Source organism: Panthera pardus, unplaced genomic scaffold, assembly GCF_024362965.1.
Source record: "Panthera pardus isolate Hobbes unplaced genomic scaffold, ASM2436296v1 HiC_scaffold_3, whole genome shotgun sequence".
Taxonomy (NCBI): Eukaryota; Metazoa; Chordata; class Mammalia; order Carnivora; family Felidae; genus Panthera; species Panthera pardus.
The window spans coordinates 13,476,154-13,495,460 of NW_026526876.1; the positions used below are offsets into that span (position 1 = coordinate 13,476,154).

General features: G+C 54.2%; 1 protein-coding gene across 5 annotated transcripts in view; it reads left to right on the forward strand.

Moving 5' to 3' along the window:
• The first annotated feature begins 1,167 nt into the window (after nucleotides 1–1,167).
• Nucleotides 1,168–19,307, forward strand: part of CSNK1D (casein kinase 1 delta) — a 32,924-nt gene continuing 14,784 nt past the window's right edge. For 2 of the 5 annotated variants that reach the window (XM_019465841.2, XM_019465840.2), the window contains exons 1-2: nucleotides 1,172–1,569; nucleotides 8,407–8,517. In XM_019465841.2, the coding sequence (XP_019321386.1) occupies nucleotides 1,494–1,569; nucleotides 8,407–8,517 (187 nt within the window). In that variant the 5' untranslated portion in view covers nucleotides 1,172–1,493. Of the gene's footprint in view, nucleotides 1,570–2,272; nucleotides 2,346–8,406; nucleotides 8,518–19,307 lie in introns of those variants that run through there. The other 3 variants (XM_019465833.2, XM_019465837.2, XM_019465835.2) reach the window with 3 other exon arrangements.

Genomic DNA, 19,307 nt, shown 5'->3' on the forward strand with positions numbered 1-19,307 from the left:
ACTAGCGGCAGACAGATCATGATTTACCTGGTGACCTCTCCTGTCTCCAGGCACTGTTTCGCAATACTCAGGAATTGACAGCAGTCTCCCAACCTGACCCCCAACTGTTTTGTGGCAGGGGCTGCACTCCTGAGACCCGGGAGCCTCTGGAGCAAGCGCGCTCGCTCAGCACTGCTTTCTTCCTCTGCCTCCTGCAGAGGCGGTCCCTGCCCCTCAACTTGTCCTGCCATCTCGCTCAGAGTAGTAGATACTTGCTAAATGTTCAAAAGTATGTATTAACATTATGTACTATGGTTCTTCCTTTTGAGCTGGGGCAGGGCATGGGCCTCTAGAGGCAACGACCTGAAAGTCATTCTTTATTGGTTTGGGTGCCTCTCTGGAGGATTGCCTTCCCACTGATCCCAATCAAGGCTCCAGCTCTTGAAGCCCGCCATCATTTTGAAGTTTACCATTCTTCTGAAAGGAAGAACATTCAGACCCAACACAAATTAGAGAGAAAAGTTGATTCAGTCTTCAGGAAGATGGGACTCAGAGGCAGGCCGGCGGGCCTCGCCCATTGAAACCCCGGCAGCAGGCGCCAGGCTTGGGTGCGAGCATGGGCGGGCAGCAGCGGGCAGTGCCACGTGGAGGTGCACGGTAGGACCGGGGCGGGGGGGGGGGGGTTGGGGGTTGGGGGGGGACAGGGGAATCCTGAGCAGACTACCAGACAGTCCGAGAGGCCCTGCACACCTGTGTCCCAGCCCGTATCCCAGCCCGTGTCCCAGCCTGTGTCCTGTGCGTCCCAGCGCCTAGAGGGACGGGCTCGGCCCCTTCTTTCCCTCTCGTAAAAAGCAGTGCCTGGGGCCTGTCCCAGGTCTATTGCGGGGAGCCGCTGGCTTCCGAGACACCTGCGAGGACAAACGAAGTCCCCTGCGCCAGCACGTGGAGCCTGCATGTGGGAACAGGCCGAGAGGGGTCCCCCTTGCTGCAGCGGCGAAGCAAAGAGTGTGGAGGGGACCAGCCGGGCGTCCCGGGGTCTCCAGGTCTCCGGCGAGCGGCGAGCGAGCGCAGGCCGCGGCCCCTGCCCGGCCCCGGCCGGCTCCGCCCCCTCCTCGTCGCCCGTAGCCCCGGCCCCGCCCCTCGGGCAGCGCGGTCCCGCCCCTCCGGGTTGCTAGGGGAAGTGACGTCACAGCGCGATGGCGGCGGCTCCTTCAGGCAGCTGAAGGGGGATTTAGGCCCGGAAGATCCGAGTCCATCCGCGGCGGGGAGAGGGCGAGCGGGGTCGGCGGGGGCCGGAGCAGGGGCGGCGGCGCTCGGACTGTCCCATCCGCCCCGTATTGAGGCGCTGGGAGCAGCCGGGCGGCCGGAAAGCGATGGTGAAAGCGGGGCCGTGAGGGGGGCGGAGCCGGCAGCCCGACCCGCCGTAGCGGCAGCAGCGGCGCCGCCTCCCCGAGCTCAGACCCAGGAAGCGGCCGGGAGGGCAAGAGCGAGCCGGATCCGCCGCCGTCGCCACCATGGAGCTCAGAGTCGGGAACAGGTACCGGCTGGGCCGGAAGATCGGTAGCGGCTCCTTCGGAGACATCTATCTCGGTGAGGCGCCCCTCCCCCTCCCGAGCTCGGGCCGCCCCTCGACCAGCGTCCGCCCGGCCCACCCCCACCCCCACCCCGGTCCCCGGCCCCCGGCCCGGGATCCCGGACACCTCCGGATCCCGGAGCTCGCCCCGAGGACCCCAGGGCCCAGGACCGGCCCCCTCCGGCCCTCGTCCAGCTCCCGCCCCGGGGACCCCACCCCAGACCCCGCCCCGGGGACTCCCCTCTCCGGCCTGCGGCTGTGACCGGGACCCCTGTCCCCTCCCACCCGCCCGGTTCGTGCCCCCGCAGCTCCCCAGGCGGGTGTGGAGCGGCTGGAACTCTCGGCCTTCCGGTGGGGTCCGGCCCGTGCCCCCGGGGGCACCTGCCCAAACGTGCGCCCGGGGCCGCCGGGGAGTGGCCCTGGGCCTCGGCCCGAGACCGTGGCCGCTCGCTGCGGCCCGCCCGCCCGGTGTCGCGCCTGGGTGTCCCCCGCAGGCAGACAAAGGCCGCCGGGCGGGTGCGCGGCCCCCTGTGTCGTGTACACGTGGGGGTGGGCACGGCGAAAGTCCAGGGCGCCGGTCTGAGGCTTCCGCGTCCCTCGGTGCCCTTTGCGACGACGCAGCCCTAGCCAACCGGCTCCTCTGGGTCTGGACCTTGGGCTACTCGGCCGCAGCACCGAGCGCGGGGTCGCCCCGGTGGGTCGGGTCCTCTGCCTGGTCCAGTGGTAGTGGAGTACATGTTGCGCATCCGAGTTCCGCCCAGGGTACCTGGACATAAACCAGAGTGGGATTCAGGTGAGTGTAGACGAAGTCGGTGTTAAGATGCTGGCAGAATTAGAGGCAAATAAAGTGGCAGAGCTCTCTGTACTCGTGAGGTCGTCCTCTGGGCTGTTAAAAATCTCAAGATGGATTTGAAGAACATGTATGGGGTTAGAAAGTTCTGGATCGCTTCAGATTTACAGTGGGGGAGTACACACATACACGTGTAGAATAGAAGGTTGGCCTCAGTCCGAAAGTCGGGAATTTAAACACGACTTCTCTGCATCTCTCAGAGGAAGCGGGTGAGTGAACCCATGCCCCCTGGACGTGGCAGAGGAGCGCGTGCAGAGGGGTGTTGGTGTTGCGCAAGTTTGGGGTAAACACGTCCTGTTGTGCAGCCCCTGCCCGTGTACCTGTCAGAGGGGTCAGGCGTAGCTTCCGTCAGTCACGCTTCTGGTTCTGCTCTTCAGCAGCTGGTCCCATCCCTCCCTCTTGTCACCTGGAGAGGGTGCACCCCTAGGTTGTCAAGTGTCAGGAGGCCACGCGTTTGTGCGCTTCATGACTGCTTGGGGTGCCTCCCTGCCCCATGCGGTACGGACGCCTTCTCGTCTGCCCTACTGGACAAAAGACCCTTTGGGGACGTTGCTCTCCAGCAGTCAGCCGGCTGCCTTCTCGGCAGTGTTCATTTAGGGAGAATTGCTGGGTGAACGTGGGCCGTTTGCATCATTTATAGCTCAGTGAACTTTGGCCAAAGTTTTCACCTAGGACCTAGGAGCCGTACTGAAGTCGTCCATTAGCGGCCCATACCCAGCATCGAGAAGTAGGTATCTGGAAACCGTGTGTCCTCTGGTTGAGACCTTGCTAGGCAGCTCTGTGCTTTGTGCAGCTGGGTTCAGACCGTCAGAGCTCAGTGGGGAGCCCCGCTGCTTATTGCCCGTGGCGTCCCTCTGGGCCTCACCGTGTGTGGGCCACACCAGTAGCCCTTGATGCACGGGTGGGGCTGACCCGTCCCAGAGGGGTCTGTCCTCGGTCTCCTCCGTGTGCCTTCTGAGACCGATGGACTGCGCCTCTCACAGCCTTACTCCCAGCGCCCAAATGGCCCATCCGTGAGGTACACTTAGGAGTCGTGTGCGTGGGGTTGGACACGACTGATCGTTGCCACCAGCCTCGGCCTTCGGCCCACACGGGTCCATTGAGGCTAAGCGCTCCTCCACCATGGAAAAGCGAGGCGATCTCGTATGTGAGTGAGTGATTCGTGGCTGGAAAGGCGGGTCTGAGGAAGCCCGCCCTCTGCCGGAGTTGGGGGTCAGAGATGGCTGCTCCAAGGACCACGGGGTGGGTTGCGCCATCCATACGTGGTTTCTTCCTGTTGAGGTAACTGATTAGGCATGACTTAAGGAATCAGGTCTTCGCGTCTCAAAAACCATCATGGCCCACGGATTCTGGTGTGATTATAATTTAAATCATTTCTCCTGTCATTTTGCTATTGATCAGAACACTCTCGACTCCTCCCTGTAGGTTCCTCTTGTTGTTAGCCTGGCGTGTGGGGTCTCGGATTTCCGCCTGGGACTTTCTGTGCTTTCAGATGTTTGAAACCGTGAGGAGGGGAGGCCGGCCATCTCTGCGCCTGCTGAGGTGACGTGCTCACGCAGCACTGCGCCCCGCCAGTTCTTCGGGTCCTTCCCACGGTTGCCCCTTTAAAGAGAGGCGGTATCTCGGGGCTGTTTCTCTGACGCCCGGCCTTCAGAAACTGTATGTACTTGAGCCGCCATGGACCTCCAAATGTGCAGCCGGGTCCTCAGTCGACCTCTCCGGGCTTGCCACATCCCAGAGGCTCTTGGGAAGGGCGGGCCGGGAAGGCCTCGGAGGCTGGTGTGGCCGCCGGGCGTGAGGCGAAGCCTCCCCGGCACCGCACTTCCCTCAGCTTTAGCCTCCACACGCTTTGGCCCCTCGCTGCTGGAGGTGATGTTTCTGAGGCACTGGACACCAGAAGCCCTTTCACTTGCCGGCAGTGCGCCCTTCTACCTCTGTTAGCATCTGAGAACAGAGGGGAACCGTGTTCTTAACGTGGACCACCTGTTCTCGGGGTGACCGGCAGAGCTCGGGGACGAAGGGCGTGCGTGCAGGGACGTGCTAAAGCCAGGCTGCGTTCTGTTTGGCCAGTGTTCCACAGTGTCTGCGAGCCCCCTGTTCTGGACCGCGTTTGTCTTCGGGAGGCTGGCGGAAGGGTCCTCGGACCCCTCCCACCTCCTCCCCCTGCCATTCACGATTGGTGGAATGGAAGTTGTCTTCCTGCCTGTGTTGGCCTTTGTGTTCTACCCTGTCACTCCCATCAGTTTATCAGAGGACGGCCTCTCCTGCCTGTGTTACCTGTGTTACCCAGATGGGCTGTGCGGTCAGAATCTTCGTGTACAGAAGCACCTTTCGAGAGCTAAAGCTTAATAGGCAGTCTTTGCATACGTGATTTTCATGTGTTCCCTCTCACTCTCCTTTCTCTTCAGGAGCACCGTGCAAGGATGTCTGGCACGCAGTAGGGGTTCCAGAGTGGTGGCTAGCTGGCCAGGAGAGAAGACCAGTTGTCTGCACTGGCTGAAGCTTTCCTGGTCACCGGCCTGCGTTCTTTAGGGTGGTGGCTTGAACTTGGGTGTCTCTGATGAGAAGCTGCGGTGCTGCATTGGCTGCCTTGTCGACATTTGCCCTGTGAGAGTGACCTTTGCCTGGCTGCCCAGAGGCCTCTCCCTATTTCTTCTTTGATAAGACCGTCCTCAGTGGGAGTTGGGCATAAGGACAGCTGTATCAGGACAGGGTCGGGCTTGGGGTTAGGTTCGCTTAATTCATCATCTGACTTTGCTCAACTTGAGAGACGTGATTTTGTTTCTTTATGACCACCGTTAAGCCAAGTCTAAGCCTGGAGAGGGGAAGTCTTGTCCCACTGGGTGGGGCTGTTTAGCTGCAGGAGTTGAGGTTGTTTGGGAGAGGAGGCTGCTTAGTGTAAACAGACACCGCGGATTGCCTTGTGAATACGAAACACAGTGCTCAGTGACGTCTCTTAAATTCTTGTCCCCTTTCTAGAAGTACTTCTAAAAGTTAGTTGTGCTAAAGGACCAGGTTTTGTAATTTCCAGTCCTTCGTAGACCAGTACTTTTGTGAAGTAAGATTAAAATGTTGCAGGAATGTCACTTTGCCGGGAGAGCTCCTCAGGGTTCGCTCACTGCCTTGTATTGGTCCCTCACGGACTGGTGGTAGTTTGAGGACTAGACCTGGAGCGGCACTGCCAGTTGAAGCAGGAAGTGTGCCATCAGCTGTAGGAGGTGGGACAGGACTGCAGGGCTTTGGGGCTGTGGACTGGTGGACGTTGGTTTCGCCTGTGACGTTTGTTTCCCTTGGAAGGCACAGAACTTGAAGCCGGACTGCTCAGTACTTCCCCCTCAATGGGCAGAGACCTCACAGGGAGGCAGCCGAGCGTATGCTGCTCTCACATTAATTGCAGAACCCAAGCCAAGCCTTTCTTTGGGCCATCAGACTCAGGGCGACTTTCACAGTTGTGATCCTGGGGGAGGCTGGTTCTGTTGCTGCCGTGATCCTGGGGGAGGACTGTGTCTGTTCACTGTGATCCTGGGGGAGTCTGGTTGTTTGCTGCTGTGATCCTGGAGGAGGCTGGCTCTATTACTGGTGTGATCCTGCAGGAAGGCTGGCACCATGTTAGGGGGATGGAATTCATACCGTATTCCAGAGTTGCCTACGGCCATTTGTCTCTGAGACTGTCAGTATTGCTGCGTTGATGGCCAGACGTTTGCATTATGAGCCACAGTAGAGCGGAGCTAGAATGTTCTCTGCCTTCTTGAAGGTGCTAGTCTGGTAGATAGCCTGTGTGGGTCCGGGCTGTCTCGTCATTGAATGCCTGCCGTGTGGCAAGGGTGACAGTGCTGATGGTTGGAGATACAAGAGTGCTCTCGCTAAAGGCCCCACTGCTTGTGCTTTGGGGAACAGCGTTGCTGATGTAACCAGCACGCTGAGTCATCTTCTCTGTGTCTCCTGGGCTGGCGGGTTCAGCTCTGAGTCCAGGTCCTCGCAGGAACTCCCAGCACATCTCCCGTTTGCACGGTACATTTACAATGAAGTCATTTCTCTTGTAATTGGACAGATGTCGCAAATGTGGAAGAACGAAGCGTATTACCTGTCTTCCTTCTGAGTGCCCAAAAGAGCGTCTGTGGAATAGTAAACGAAGTTCTTAAATCTACAAGGGTCACTTGCAGCGATCAGATGGTGGTTATTTCCCCGGTTTGGGATCCAGGCCCATCAGGAGCACTGCACTTCATGCGGCCGTCTAAGCAGACGCAGGGGGACTTTGGGGTCTCTTGGGCGTTTGCTGGACACATGAACAGCAGCAGGCAGCATTCCTACAGGCCAGTCATGGCTTTAGTGCTTGCCGATCTTATTCTGCCTTTGTTTAGGGATCTCAAGGTGCTTTGTAACCAGTAGTCCATTCCTCTGTGCAACTTTCTCGTGAGACAGACTGCACATCTTCCCACTAAACTCAGATGGAGAGAGAAACAGAGTCACTTGAGGACTGGCCAGATTCCTTTGTCCACCACCACGATCTCCGTGGGAGGAAAATGTCCCGGGTCTATTGAGCTGTTGGAACCAGTGCAGATAAACGTACTACTGGGAAGGATTTATACTGTGGACCCCCTTATCCGCAGGGGACACATTCCAGGACCCCCAGGGGATGCCCGAAACGGCAGACAGTACCGAACACTACGCATTCCACGTTTTTTCCTAGACGTACGCGCCCACGATAATGTTTATAAGTTAAGCGCGGTAAGAGACTAGGATGATAGCTAATAAGAAAATAGAGCAATTAGAGCCATATGTTGTAAATAAAGTCCTGTGACTATGGTCTCGGCACAGCCTTACCGAGCTGTCTCCCCTTTCCTGTGATGCCGTGAGACAGAGAAATGCCTGCGTGAGGAGACGGAGGAGGTGGACGCTGTGGGTGTGTGACAGTAGGTCAGGAGGGGGACCGTGGGTTTCCAGACCTGCAGGGAAAGGGGACACCTATACTTAGAAGGCACCTAGGGGAGAACCGGATGTGTTCTGTTTGAGACTCTCCCTTTCTTGCCAGCTGAAGCCCCTTGAGGAAGGTTCTGCAGGTGCAGCTTGGGGCCAGAATGCTGTCATATTCACAGTCCCTTAAGCGAAGTAGAGCAGAGAGAGAACTTTTTTTTTTTTTTTTTTTTTAGTTTTATTTAAGTAATCTCTGCACTCAATGTGGCGCTGGAACTCGGCGACACCAAGAGTCACACGCTACTCCTACTGAGCCAGCCAGGCACCCCAGATAGAGAACGTTTTTAGAGAAAAACTGAATTTGCCTTTAAACTCGTGGGCTGGTAATCAGGAGGTATTTGCAAATGTTTTGCCGGTTTTAGCATAAAACTAACAACAAGTATGTGACAAGTTCATGTTGCATAGGTGTAGTTTGGGCTCTGAGAACGAGTCTACCCTCTGGTATGGTGTCCGTGTTCAGTGGACATCCTGTTCCCCAGGAAGGGAGAGGTTGCTGGGTTCCTTGTGGGAACCGAGCCCCCTGGAAAAGCGCCCGAGTGTTTGGAGGTGTGTGCGGTTCGAAGCCCGGTCTGGGTGGACTTAGCTAGGTGGGGGTTTGGTAAAAAGAAGGCTCACACCCACCTACTTGTCCAGGCAGCACGGAGAAACGGGGAGCACACAGTCACCCTGGAACTCCCCCACTGCCTGGCCTTGGGAATGCGAGGGCCGAGCAACAGATAGACAGGAAGGTTTGGGGCAGGAAAGATGGGAGCCCTGTGGACAGAAGTGCACTGCCCTGTCCCTGGCTTTCCCATTCACACGGTCAGGTGGAGACATGGAAATGAGCGATGAAACGCTAAGGGAGACTTTCCTATACCCATCAAAAACTTCTGTTTAAACAGTGAAAGTAATGATTTTCCACAGGGGTTTGTTAACCACTGACCCCGTCTCATGGTAGAAAGCAGAGCAGAGGGTCTGTAGTGTGTTGTAGCATTGCTCTGGGTGGTGGACACCAGATTATTAATGTTTGTGATTTTCTTTCTTTGCCAAGGTACGGACATTGCTGCAGGAGAAGAAGTTGCCATCAAGCTTGAATGTGTCAAAACCAAACACCCTCAGCTCCACATTGAGAGCAAAATCTACAAAATGATGCAGGGAGGAGGTATGCCCTTTACCTGTTCAAAAGAAAACCAGGGTTGTATTTGATGAGGGAGAATGCGTCGTGAACCAGAGCCTCTGGTGTATTCGGGGAAGGGAGGAGAAGGGTCACGTGGCTTCCTTCAGACCCTGAGGCCTGCAGGGGGCCTCACTCAACGTAGAGCATGATTTTACGCTTTTCCTTAGCTTCACGTCAGCTGATAGTGTCTTCGGACTCCGGGTTCATGCGAATTGTGATTTTTCAGACACAGATTGTTGTGTGTACTGCCTCAGTCACATGCTTTGCCCCCAGTTTTGGGGGAGTCCCTTCAGACGCTCCTGAGTGAAGTGGAGTTTGAACTCAGTGAACTCTGTGATCCCCTCCAGCTCAATTACTGTCCCAATCCTGTGAAACCTCTCGGGCCTAAGGGTGCCCGATGTCTGGTTTCCGAGTCTTTTGGAATTCTCTGGACTTCAGAATAGTTTGGCTAATGGAGCAAGAGGGGATTTTATTGGGGGTCTCAGTCCCGAAGACACTGCAGCATTTGGAAGGACATAACCACGCTCGACCTTAAGGAGCCCCCCATCCCTGGCAGCAGGGCTCTGTGTGTAGAGAGTGGAGGTGCTGCGTCCTCTTCGGAAATCCTTCACAGTGGATGCCTCTATGGTACTTTCATAGTTTGGGTGTTCTTGGCGCTTTGCCAAGTGAAAACTTTAGAGTCTGAATTTGCTTTTTTGTCAGGGGAACAGTGGGGGTTGGCGATTCCACTCTGGCATGTCCCCTCCCTCCCCCAAAATCTGTGCTGCTACGAGCAACCGACGTTTCTTGCTTTACGCAGGAGCAAGTGTCTCTTTAGCAGCAACACACATGGACCCGCAGGACCCATCGCAGATGGGGTCCTTTCTTGGGACCAGAGGAGGCTGTGGGCCCTTGACTGGCACCCGGGGGTGAAAATCACCCCTTGTTGGCCTCAGGGAGTGGTCAGCAGAGGACCCAGATGGCATGGCTGCTCCCTGGCCATCCTCAGCAGAGGGTAGGCTCCTCAGGTATCAGGGATGGTCTGTACCATTTCGAAGGTGGTGAGAATGAGGTGACTCGGGACGTGGCCTTCATGGCTGGGGTGAGTCTGGTGCTGGAGGTTGAATAAAGCCGCCTCCCAGCTTAAAAGCCTGGTTGAATGTTAAGGAGCAGTATCTCTGTGAGCTGGAGGGCCAGAGGGCAGCAGGGAAGAAATCAGTTGGCTGACGCCCCAGACAGGAGTCGGTGAAGGGGCTGAGACTGTAAACAGAGAAGAGCTCATTCTGTTTAGCATGGGCCTTCTCCATCCCCGCACCGTGGCCTCTGTCGTGGGACTAGGTGCCCAGGCTGCAGCGCTGCAGCTCATTTTGAAACCTGGACTTTAAGATTTAAAGGACCACTTGCTTTCTTAGTCTCCCTGTCCACCTTCTCTCGGGTCCTAGAAATCTGGGACCTTCCCCCATCTGGCCATCCCCCACACGTAGATGAGTTTTACTCCTTTTTTTGTTGTTGTTGTTAACTTATTTTGAGTGTGTGAGAGCATGAATGGGGGAGGGGCAGAGAGAGAGAGAGAGAGGCACACAATCAAGTAGGCTCCGCGATGTCAGCCAGAGCCCGATGCAGGGCTCAGTCTCACCAACCAAGAGATCATGACCTTGAGCTGGTATCGAAAGTCGGATGCTTAATGGATTGAGCCACCAGGCTCCCCTACTCCTTTTTCAAATGTGCACTTGGTAGATATTATCAAGGTGTTTCAAAGACAAAACAAAGTGTAAAATGTCAGTTTTGGAAAACAGCTGATGTCCCGGAAGGCAGAGTGCATGGTGCCGGTGGTGTTCTGTGCCTCTCTCCTAAACAGGACGAAGCTAGGGCCGCATTGAGAAGATACAGGAATCCGCTTTGCTGCCAGTTAGCCTTCTGCGTCACCCCTCATGTGAGCGCACATCGCTTTGTCGTGGTGGAGGGACAGCAAGCGTCTCTGATTATGGCTCTTCTTACCTGCTTTGAACACTGCATTCTGGGCGTACTCGCACGTGGTCGATACTGACGGCATCATAGGAGGAAGCTCGAAGCTACGCGGCTGTCTTGCACTCTCCAGCTTGCTGTACAGGGTCGTCTGGACCCTGCCCGGACCACGGTGGTGGTGGTGTGCCTGGCTAGGGAGAGCTTAGGGACGGCTGCTTTCAGGCCGGCAGGCTGCCTGGGGGCGGAGTCGGCCTCACTTCAGACGCTGGCGCGTTTGCCACCACGACAGTCCTGTACGGTGGGTGTCACCAGCCTCGTGTCCCGAGTGAGGAAACATAGACCACTGCAGAACTTTCCAGAGGATAGAGATTTGAACCTGAGCGTTGTCGCACCCAGGCCACTGCCGCACAGCAGCTCTGCCTCTGGGGAGGTGTGCGCGGTCTTCCCTGGCAGTCAGCGGTCCGAGTGCGCCCCAGAGGCTTCCGCCTTCCCCACACCTGATCGCGGTGATGGACTAAAAAGTTGCAGTGGCAGAAATCTTGATTAGTTGTGTTGGCGAATGACTTGGGTAGACACCAGGTTCTTCTCAAAATGCAGCAGACTGACTGCCTGGCAGAACCTAGACATTAACTGCTCTTTCCCGTCCCGATGGCCCCCAAGTGGCTTCAGACCCTTCTTTGGTAACCCCTCAGCAGAGAACGTTCGTTTAGTCCCCAGCTGCTTCCGGTGAAGGCTCGGGAGGGTGTGGCGTGTGGGTGCGAAGCCTGGGCCGGCGGCGAGGGTGAGCAAGTACCCCGGCGCGGGACAGGCGTGCGGCTTCCCCAAGTTCACTTCTCTTGTCTGCCTGTCCGCGTCCGGGCCGGTGCCTGTGCTTCGTTTTGGACAGTCGCCATCTTTCTATTAACGAGTGTTTCACAATCGCAGAGAGCACAGGGAACATGCGGGGATTGATACTAAAGTTAATGCCTGTAACTCCCACCTGCTTGAGAGGCAGCAGGGCCTCCCTGGGTACCGTGCATGTGCCCACCCCCGGTGCACTCGGAGGGGAGGCCGCGGCCCAAGCTTCTCCCCCGACGTCCCTGCCTAGTTTGTTTCTAAATCTGTGTTTCTTTCACCCCACGAGAAATTTGTTTTTAAAAATCTAATAACCTCGTCTAGAAACGTGTGGCAATTTTGTTTACGGTTGTGTTGGGCTTGAGTTGCAAAAAACTTCGTGAAAATTTGTATTGGCATTAATGTTGAATACTGGAACTTCTCGCAGGTGGAAACAGAAGGCATTTACCTGTCCCTGTCCCCTCACTTTTCCCCCCGAGCGTATGTTCTGGTAGCTTTGGACCCCATCGAGTGTTGAAGACCACACATAGCTACACCAGGCGGCCCGTTTCCCATCCAGATGGCACAGGGGTGGGGGCAGCGTGTTCTGGCCCTGCTGTTCGAGCCCCACCGGCCTTGCTTGCTTGTGCGTGGGCTCCCAACAGCGGCACGCGATTTCAGATTTCTGATGTCACAGAGGAACAGCCTGTGGACACGCGGTGGGGACTTCCACGCGAATGGCTGTGTGGCTGACTGCTTCCTGGGGCCTCACCGCTCGGTTTGCAGTCTGCTCAGGACATAGCAGGCTACGTTTTCGGACCAGAGGACTCTTGAGAGCAAGGGTGCTCTGCTTTCCTACCGCATTTTTTCTGCTCCCTGATGCTGTGGTGGCAACTGCTAGTAAAGAAAAGTGCCGCCATTGGGACACCCCGTCGACGTGAACGGGCCGTGGGTCCTTGACACCCGTCTTCTAACCCACGCAGTCTTTGAATGTGCGCAGTCCGGTCGTCACGGGCTCTACAGCTTGCCCTTGACCCCGCGTGCTCCCCAGACACCCCCGAGCCGCCACAGCCGCAGGTCGGTGAAGTCACGTCTCCGTAAGCTTCTCCTCTCCTGCTTTGGGCACCCTGCGCTTGGGGACGGTGCCTCGAGGACATTCAGTCCCTGTTTCCTGGGAATGGCATCATGCGTCGTGGAGCAGGCCTGCAGGGTGGCCCCAGGTGCCGCGTGTGCCCACGGGGATGTGCTCCTGGACGGTCGGGTGCTCAGGGCTCCCCTCCTGCCTGCCTGGCGTCTGGGCTTCTGTTGGAGCCATGTCGTCTTTGGTGTCCCCTTCCCCACTTCTCTCTGATGTGGTATGGCGTGTCCTCCCTAGCACAGAAGGCAAGGGGGACGTTAAAGAACGAGAATGGGAAAGGAAGAAATCAAACTTATTATTTGGAAAGGAAACCCAGAAAGACACATTAGAGATAGACTGGGTAACTTGCTTGCCCTGTAGGACTTACAGTCCAGTCGGTTCATTCCACCAACAGCAGTTACAAGATGTAACGTTTTCCCCTACATGCCAGTAAGTCTTTTTTTATTCGTTGTGTTTTTCCAGGGGAAGGGGAGGGTCAGTGCCTGTGTTATGAAAAGGGGGAGGTACTGGTGTGGCAAAACCATCACATCCCTACCCTCTAGGGATGGGGTCACTGAACCTGGAGGCTCAGCCTCCTGCAATTCAGGAACAAGAGGAGGGAGCCTGGGAGAGGACAGGTAGGCACATATGTCCCTCCTTCCCCAGAAAGTCAAGATTCCACAGAAAGCTTTGGTTTCCTGCATTAAACACGGAGTTACATTCACCCATCTCCTAAACAGTCTTGTGGCCCCTCTGACATACATGTCCTGACAGGGACACTCCTGAGGGACTTGGAAATCCAGTCGTCTTCCCTTCTTGGTCTCCCAGCCCCACTTTCTTCTTTCTTTTTTTTTTTTTTAATGTTTGTTTTAGAGACAGAGACAGACCATGAGTGAGGGAGGGGCAGAGAGAGAGGGAAACACAGAATCCGAAGCAGGCGGATTCGAACCCATGAACTGCCAGATCATGACCTGAGCTGAAGCCCGACCCCCAACCAGCTGAGCCACCCAGGTGCCCTTCCCAGCCCCACTTTCTGCATGGGAGCTCCTCCCTCCCCCCCCCCCCCCCCCCCCGCCATGTGTCTTCCATAGGATTAGAGACTAAAGTAGGAAAGAAGGTTCAATGCATCTGAATACAGCAGTGTATTTGGCATGAATCACGTCAAAGATCAGTCTTGACTCGGGATTGGGAACAAGGAATAGCGTCTTCTGGCTTCTTCAGAATTTTGCATAAATCACTTAAGAGTTATGGAATCACCCCAGAAATTAAATTAAATGTGTGGGTGTTTAAGCTTTTTGGTGGGAGTGGGGTACAGAGGAAGGAATAGGGTAGGAGTCAAGTTTTCAGGACAGAAGATCTGGCCCAAAATAGGAAGTAGGGGAAGGGGACACCAAGAAAGGATGGATGGCTCAAGACACCCCCCCCCACCACCACCACGTGCACACATACTCTAAGAAGGGGTCCCTCAAGCCTGCGTTTGAGATCATTTGCCTGGTGCGGAGCCTTTTGTCAGATCATCTGGCTGTTTTTCTCTCAATACAAAAAGAAGTTTGTAAACCATAAAACCCCAGAAGAATATGGAGAAAGAGCAACTTGTCATGTTTACCCAAGTCAGGCCGCCTCTCGATCACTCAGCTGGCAGCTCAGGAGTCCTGTGGGCCTGGCAGACACAGCGATCTTAAGGGGGTGGCCAGGACCAGGATGACACGTGGCTCCCCCAGCGCGCTCCATCGCACGCACCACCGTGGCCCTATCCGCTGCTGCACCAGGACAGGATGCCGGCCCTGGACACCACAGTCTCTGGAAGCCGAGGCAGGAAAGCCCGGCATTATTCAAGGATAAAGACTTGGGGCCTTCATCTGGCACCCCAGGGCAGCTCAGGCTCTCTTATGAGCTGTCATGACCAACTTGAATTTTTTCAAACACACATGAACTGTTGTGCTGGTAGGCCTGGCCTGAGCCAGTGAAGGATCTGGTAGGTGAAGGGAGTCGAGGTCCTATGATCGGAGGTCCCGAGTAGGAACCCTTCGTCACGGGTATAGACCAGCCTCCCCTAGCCTTGGCTTCCTCTCAGTGCCTTCTCCTGACCCCTCTGCATCGCCTTTCCTGTTCAGACTGATTGCTGATCATCTAGGAGGAAGAGATCAAGTCATGGGGCAGCCCGGTTAAAAACTCGTCGCCCATGAAGGTGGAGGGGTTTCAAGAGGACCCTGGCAGAGGAGCCCACTCTAACTGGTAAAAGGAAGGTGGCTCCTGTGCTCTGCCAGCAGTTGTCCGTCCTGGTGGGACGGCAGAGTGCATTCCTGCTGCGCGATCCTGCGGCCGCTCCTGCCCGACATTGCTCTTTGCCCTGAGAGCCCGGCGCAGGAAGGAGGGCGTCACCTGGAAACACAAGACCGGAATGTTTACGTTAAGAGCGAAGTTAAAGTGCACAAGACCGTCTTGTGTACGGGGCCCAGGGCACAGTTCTCTAGGAGCGTGAGAAGTGACACGGTGCGTCCCGGACAGTGGCGTGTGTGAGCTCGCACCTCTGCCCCTCCTTTCCCACAGTGCACTGAGCGGCGTTCCCTGGGCGGGTACGCCCAGTTCTCGATCCCTTCACCTGTTCATGGCGTCCGGGCTGGTTCCGGGTATCGGGCATTCCAAAGATGCTGCAAACGTTTGTGTAGGTGCTCAGGTGGACAGTCACTTTTCTCATGGGTGAGTGTCTAGGAGTGGAGTGGCCGAATCAGAAGGAGGCGAGAGCTTTTCCTTTTGAATAAACCTCCAGCTGCTTTCCAGTGGCTGTTCCCTTACGCTCCCGCCAGCAGTAACTAGGCCTTTATGGTTGGTGTCTTTCAGTTTGCCTGGCTCATCTGTCATCTGAGTTCCTGAATTTACTGGCATAAAGCTGTTTATGATAGTTCTCTATTAGCCTTTTCGTGTGTGCGGAGGCCTCTTGCTGATATTGGTAATTTGTGCCTTTTCTGTTTTTCCCTGAGCAGTCTGAGTAGAAGTTTATCAAAAATATTTTCAAAGAAACAGCTTTTGGTTCCAGTCGTCGCTCTCTCTGTGTTGTTTCGTTGACTACTACTCGATCATTTTTTACGTCATCTGCTGACTGTGGGTTTAATCTCCAATTCTCTGACGTCATTGATGTGTCTTTTTTTAATACAGGCGTTTAGTTGCTATAAATTTCCCCCAAGCACTACAAGAGCACATGTCGTAAATCCTGCTGTGTTGGGTTTTCAGTTAGTGCAGAATGCTTTCTAATTCCTCTTCTGATCTCTCCCTTGATCCATGGGTTATTTTGAAGCATAGTATGTAGCTTCCAAATATTGGGGGTTTTCCAGAGAGCTCTTTGTTATTTCTGACCGGATTTCATGGTCTTCTGAGAGCACACTTTGTACGACTAGAATCCTTTTAACGCTAGGCCTGTTTTATGTCCAGCATTGGGTCTGTCTTGGTGACCGTCCCGTGTGCACTTGAGGACACTGTGCTCTGCTGCCCGAGGGGCTGCCGAGGACGCCGTAAATTTGTGGGTTTGCCGATCTCCTTGCGGCTTTGCTTTGTGTGTTTTGAAGCTGTGCTGTTAGCTGCATGAACGAGTGGAGTTGTTAACGCTCCCCTGATGAGCTGACACCTTTATCCTTACGAAATGAGGGGCGTATCCCTGGGAATGCTCTGCACGGCAGCCTGCTGTGTCCCATGCGGACCGGGCTCTTGTGCGCCCTTTGGTCTGAAGTTGATGTCGTGCGCTGGCCTTTCTACAACCCGTGTGTGTGTGTGTGTGTGTGTGTGTGTGTGTGTGTGTGTGTGTGTGTGTGTGTAAAGGGCGTCTGCCTGTGATGGTGTGCTTCCTTTCCCTCACTGCCAGCCTGTGTGGTCCGGTCCTCCTGCGCTTACGTTTGCATGTGATAAACCCTACGCTGCGTTGTTATTTTCGTTTGAACAGTCCTATCTTTTCAAGGGATTTAAGTAATTTTAAAACCTTACGTGTGAACTTACGTTGTTACTTCCAGTGCTTCTCAGGCCTTTGTGCGGGCCCACACTTCCGTCTGCCTTCTGCCTGCAGGGCGGCCTTTCCGATGCGTAGAGGTGCAGGTCTGCTGCTGATGGAGTCTACGCCTTTTTGATAGACCTGGAGATCTTCCCGTTACTCAGCTTTCTGAGGCTTTTTTCCTCCATACTTGAAAGAGGCTTCCCACTGTGCTTTTCCGAGGAGTGTGCAGTGATCTTGGTCTTTGTCTGGTTTATGTAACGTGGCGTTTCCCTGGCTGTTTTCGAGATGCTCTCTTTATCTAGTCGTGAGCGATTTGATTCACAGGTCTGGACGTTTGTGCAATGTTCGTTGTGGCCCCGGTGCGTGGGGCTCGCCGAGCTTAGGTTGGTGGGTCTGTTGTCTTTATCCAGCTGCTACTTCCAGCATCGTCTCTGTCCCCTCCTCCCTCTTTCCTGGGGGCTGCGTGATACAGGTGTCTCGTGGCTCGAAGCTGTCCCAGAGCTCGCTGAAACTCTTGCTGCTTTTCCAGTAGTTTTGTGCCTCGAGTCACACATCTTTTCTTCTACGCTGTCTGATCTCAGACCCCGTCGTTGTCCTTTCTCAAAGTTAGAGTTGAGTCTCGTAAATCCCCCACGCCATGCCTTCGTGTAACTTCTTGACATGGAGTCTAGTTAAGAGTTGATAACGCGTTGTCCATCTCTGCTGATTCTAACACCTGAGCCAGTTTCAGCGGACTGTTCTCAGCGCGGGTGTTTTCTGCCTCTTTGCATACCTGGTCATCGTTGGGTGCCAGACGCTGTGACTTCCGCTGGCTTGCACGCTCGGTATTAACTCTGCTGCTCAGATCCTTCCTCCACTTGGTCATAAATGGGATGAAGTCAGGTTCCTTTTGCCTGCTCAGTCTTTGCGTCTCTGCTGACACTCAGGCTGGGAGGGGGCGGCCTGTGCCCTGTCAGGCCTGGGCGTTGTTCGTTCGTTGTCTCCCGTTCAGTGTCTTAGAAACCGTTTTTCCATGTGTTCTGTGTTTTGTTAACTCTTCTGTTTTTGCAGATATGAGGGTAAATTGGGCCCCTATTACTCCCATCTTGGCTGGATGTAGGAAAACTTTTAAGCTTTTAAAAGAAAATAATAGTATCTGTTTCTGACTCAGGGTTTCTTATACCAGAAACATTACTCATTAAGAAAAAGATTGATATATTCATCTTTGTTAAAATTCCTCATCAAAACACTCCAAAAGAAAAAAAAATATGCCTCACGTAAAACCGGCAATGGTTTAGTATCCAGAATCTTTAAAGAACTGCTATAAAATAGGCAGAAGATTCCCTGATAGAAAAGTTGGCAAAAGACACTTGTCGACATTTCAAAGAGGAAATGTGTGGCCGGTAACCACATGGAAGAAAGATCCAGATTGAGAATTTAGCGTGACACCGTCTGTATACCCACTCGGTTAATAAAAATCGAGCGATCTGACGGTCCTCTTCCACAGCAGGGACTCGCCCACTGCTGGTGGGTGTGTGGGGTGGGCTCTCCGTCTCTGGAAACAATTTGACGTTATCTCGTACGGTCAGGTAACCTGTGCTCTGTGTTCGTAGGTTCGCGCCCGGGGGATAAAGTAGATGTGAACGAGAACTTCGTGTGTTAAGAATTTGCACTTGTGGACATAAATACGGGTATGCTGAGTAGCACTGTTTATAATGGAAGCAGACCCAAACAGTCCAAGTGGTGAACTGTGATCTGTTCTCCAAAGGGAATACTGTACAACATGCGTCCTTTTTTACAAACCTATTTCATAGAACTGTGATTCATTTATATTAGTTTCTGGTGTACACCATAGTGACTCGACAGTCCTGTGGGCCACACAGTGCTCACGACAGGTGTGGTCACATTTGTCACCATACCGTGTTCCTCCAACATTATTGACTATTCCGTGTGCTGTCCTTTTCATTGCTGTGACTTTTTCTTTTTTTTTTTTTTTTACTTATTTTATAACTGGGAGATTGTACCTCTTGATTCCCTTAACCTGTTTGTTCCACCCCCTCTGGCAACCACCACTTTATTCTCTTTATGAGTTTGTTTTTGTTTTTTATTTGCTTGTCTGTTTTGGTTTTTAGGTGATGCATATGAGTGAAATCATATGGCATTTGTCTTTCTCTGTCTTAATTCACTTAGCCTAACACTCTAGGTCCATCCATGTTGTCGCAAACGGCAAGATCTTCTTTTTTTATGGCTGAGTAATCATGCACCCTTACTTTATTAAAAGCAAGGGAATGACAGAGCTCTGGATGGCCATTTTCGGGGAGCACGGGAGTGAGAAGTGCACGGGAGTGTGTGATGTGCAGCACGTGAGGTTCTCAAGAATGCTCTTGGTCTGGGTAGGTGATCTGTGCCACAGACATTTGCTTCGTGATGCTTTAAAAAGACAATGTATTGGATTTGTTCTCGTGAAACATGGAAAAATTGTAAGTAATTAATTTTAAGAATGAAAGGGGGTTGCCCCGTTTGTATCAGGACTTGCTGTAAAGCTGAACTAAAAAACATTTAGTGTCAGAAAGTGAGGCAGTGCTCAAAACACAGAGGCACAAAAGCCTCGTTCGATGGGTTTGGTAGATGGTCTCAGGACTGACTAAGGCGCCTCTGGGGGCCCTGGGTAGAGCACCACGGACAGCCAAGTGAGTGACCGGGGGGCGGGGGGTGGGGGGGCTGCAGTGTAGACCAGAGTGTGACATAGGTACCTGTAGGCCCGTAATGTTCCCAAAAAATGATTGAATAAACTGGGGGAGAAGAGACAAACCTGTGTAGAAGAACCTGAGTAATGTGTGTGGATACTCCCCCCACCCACCCCGAAGAATGTGGAGCATGACCCCCCAACATCCGAAGTGTGGGCCATACATAGTGATGGCCTCCCAAAGAGAACAGAAC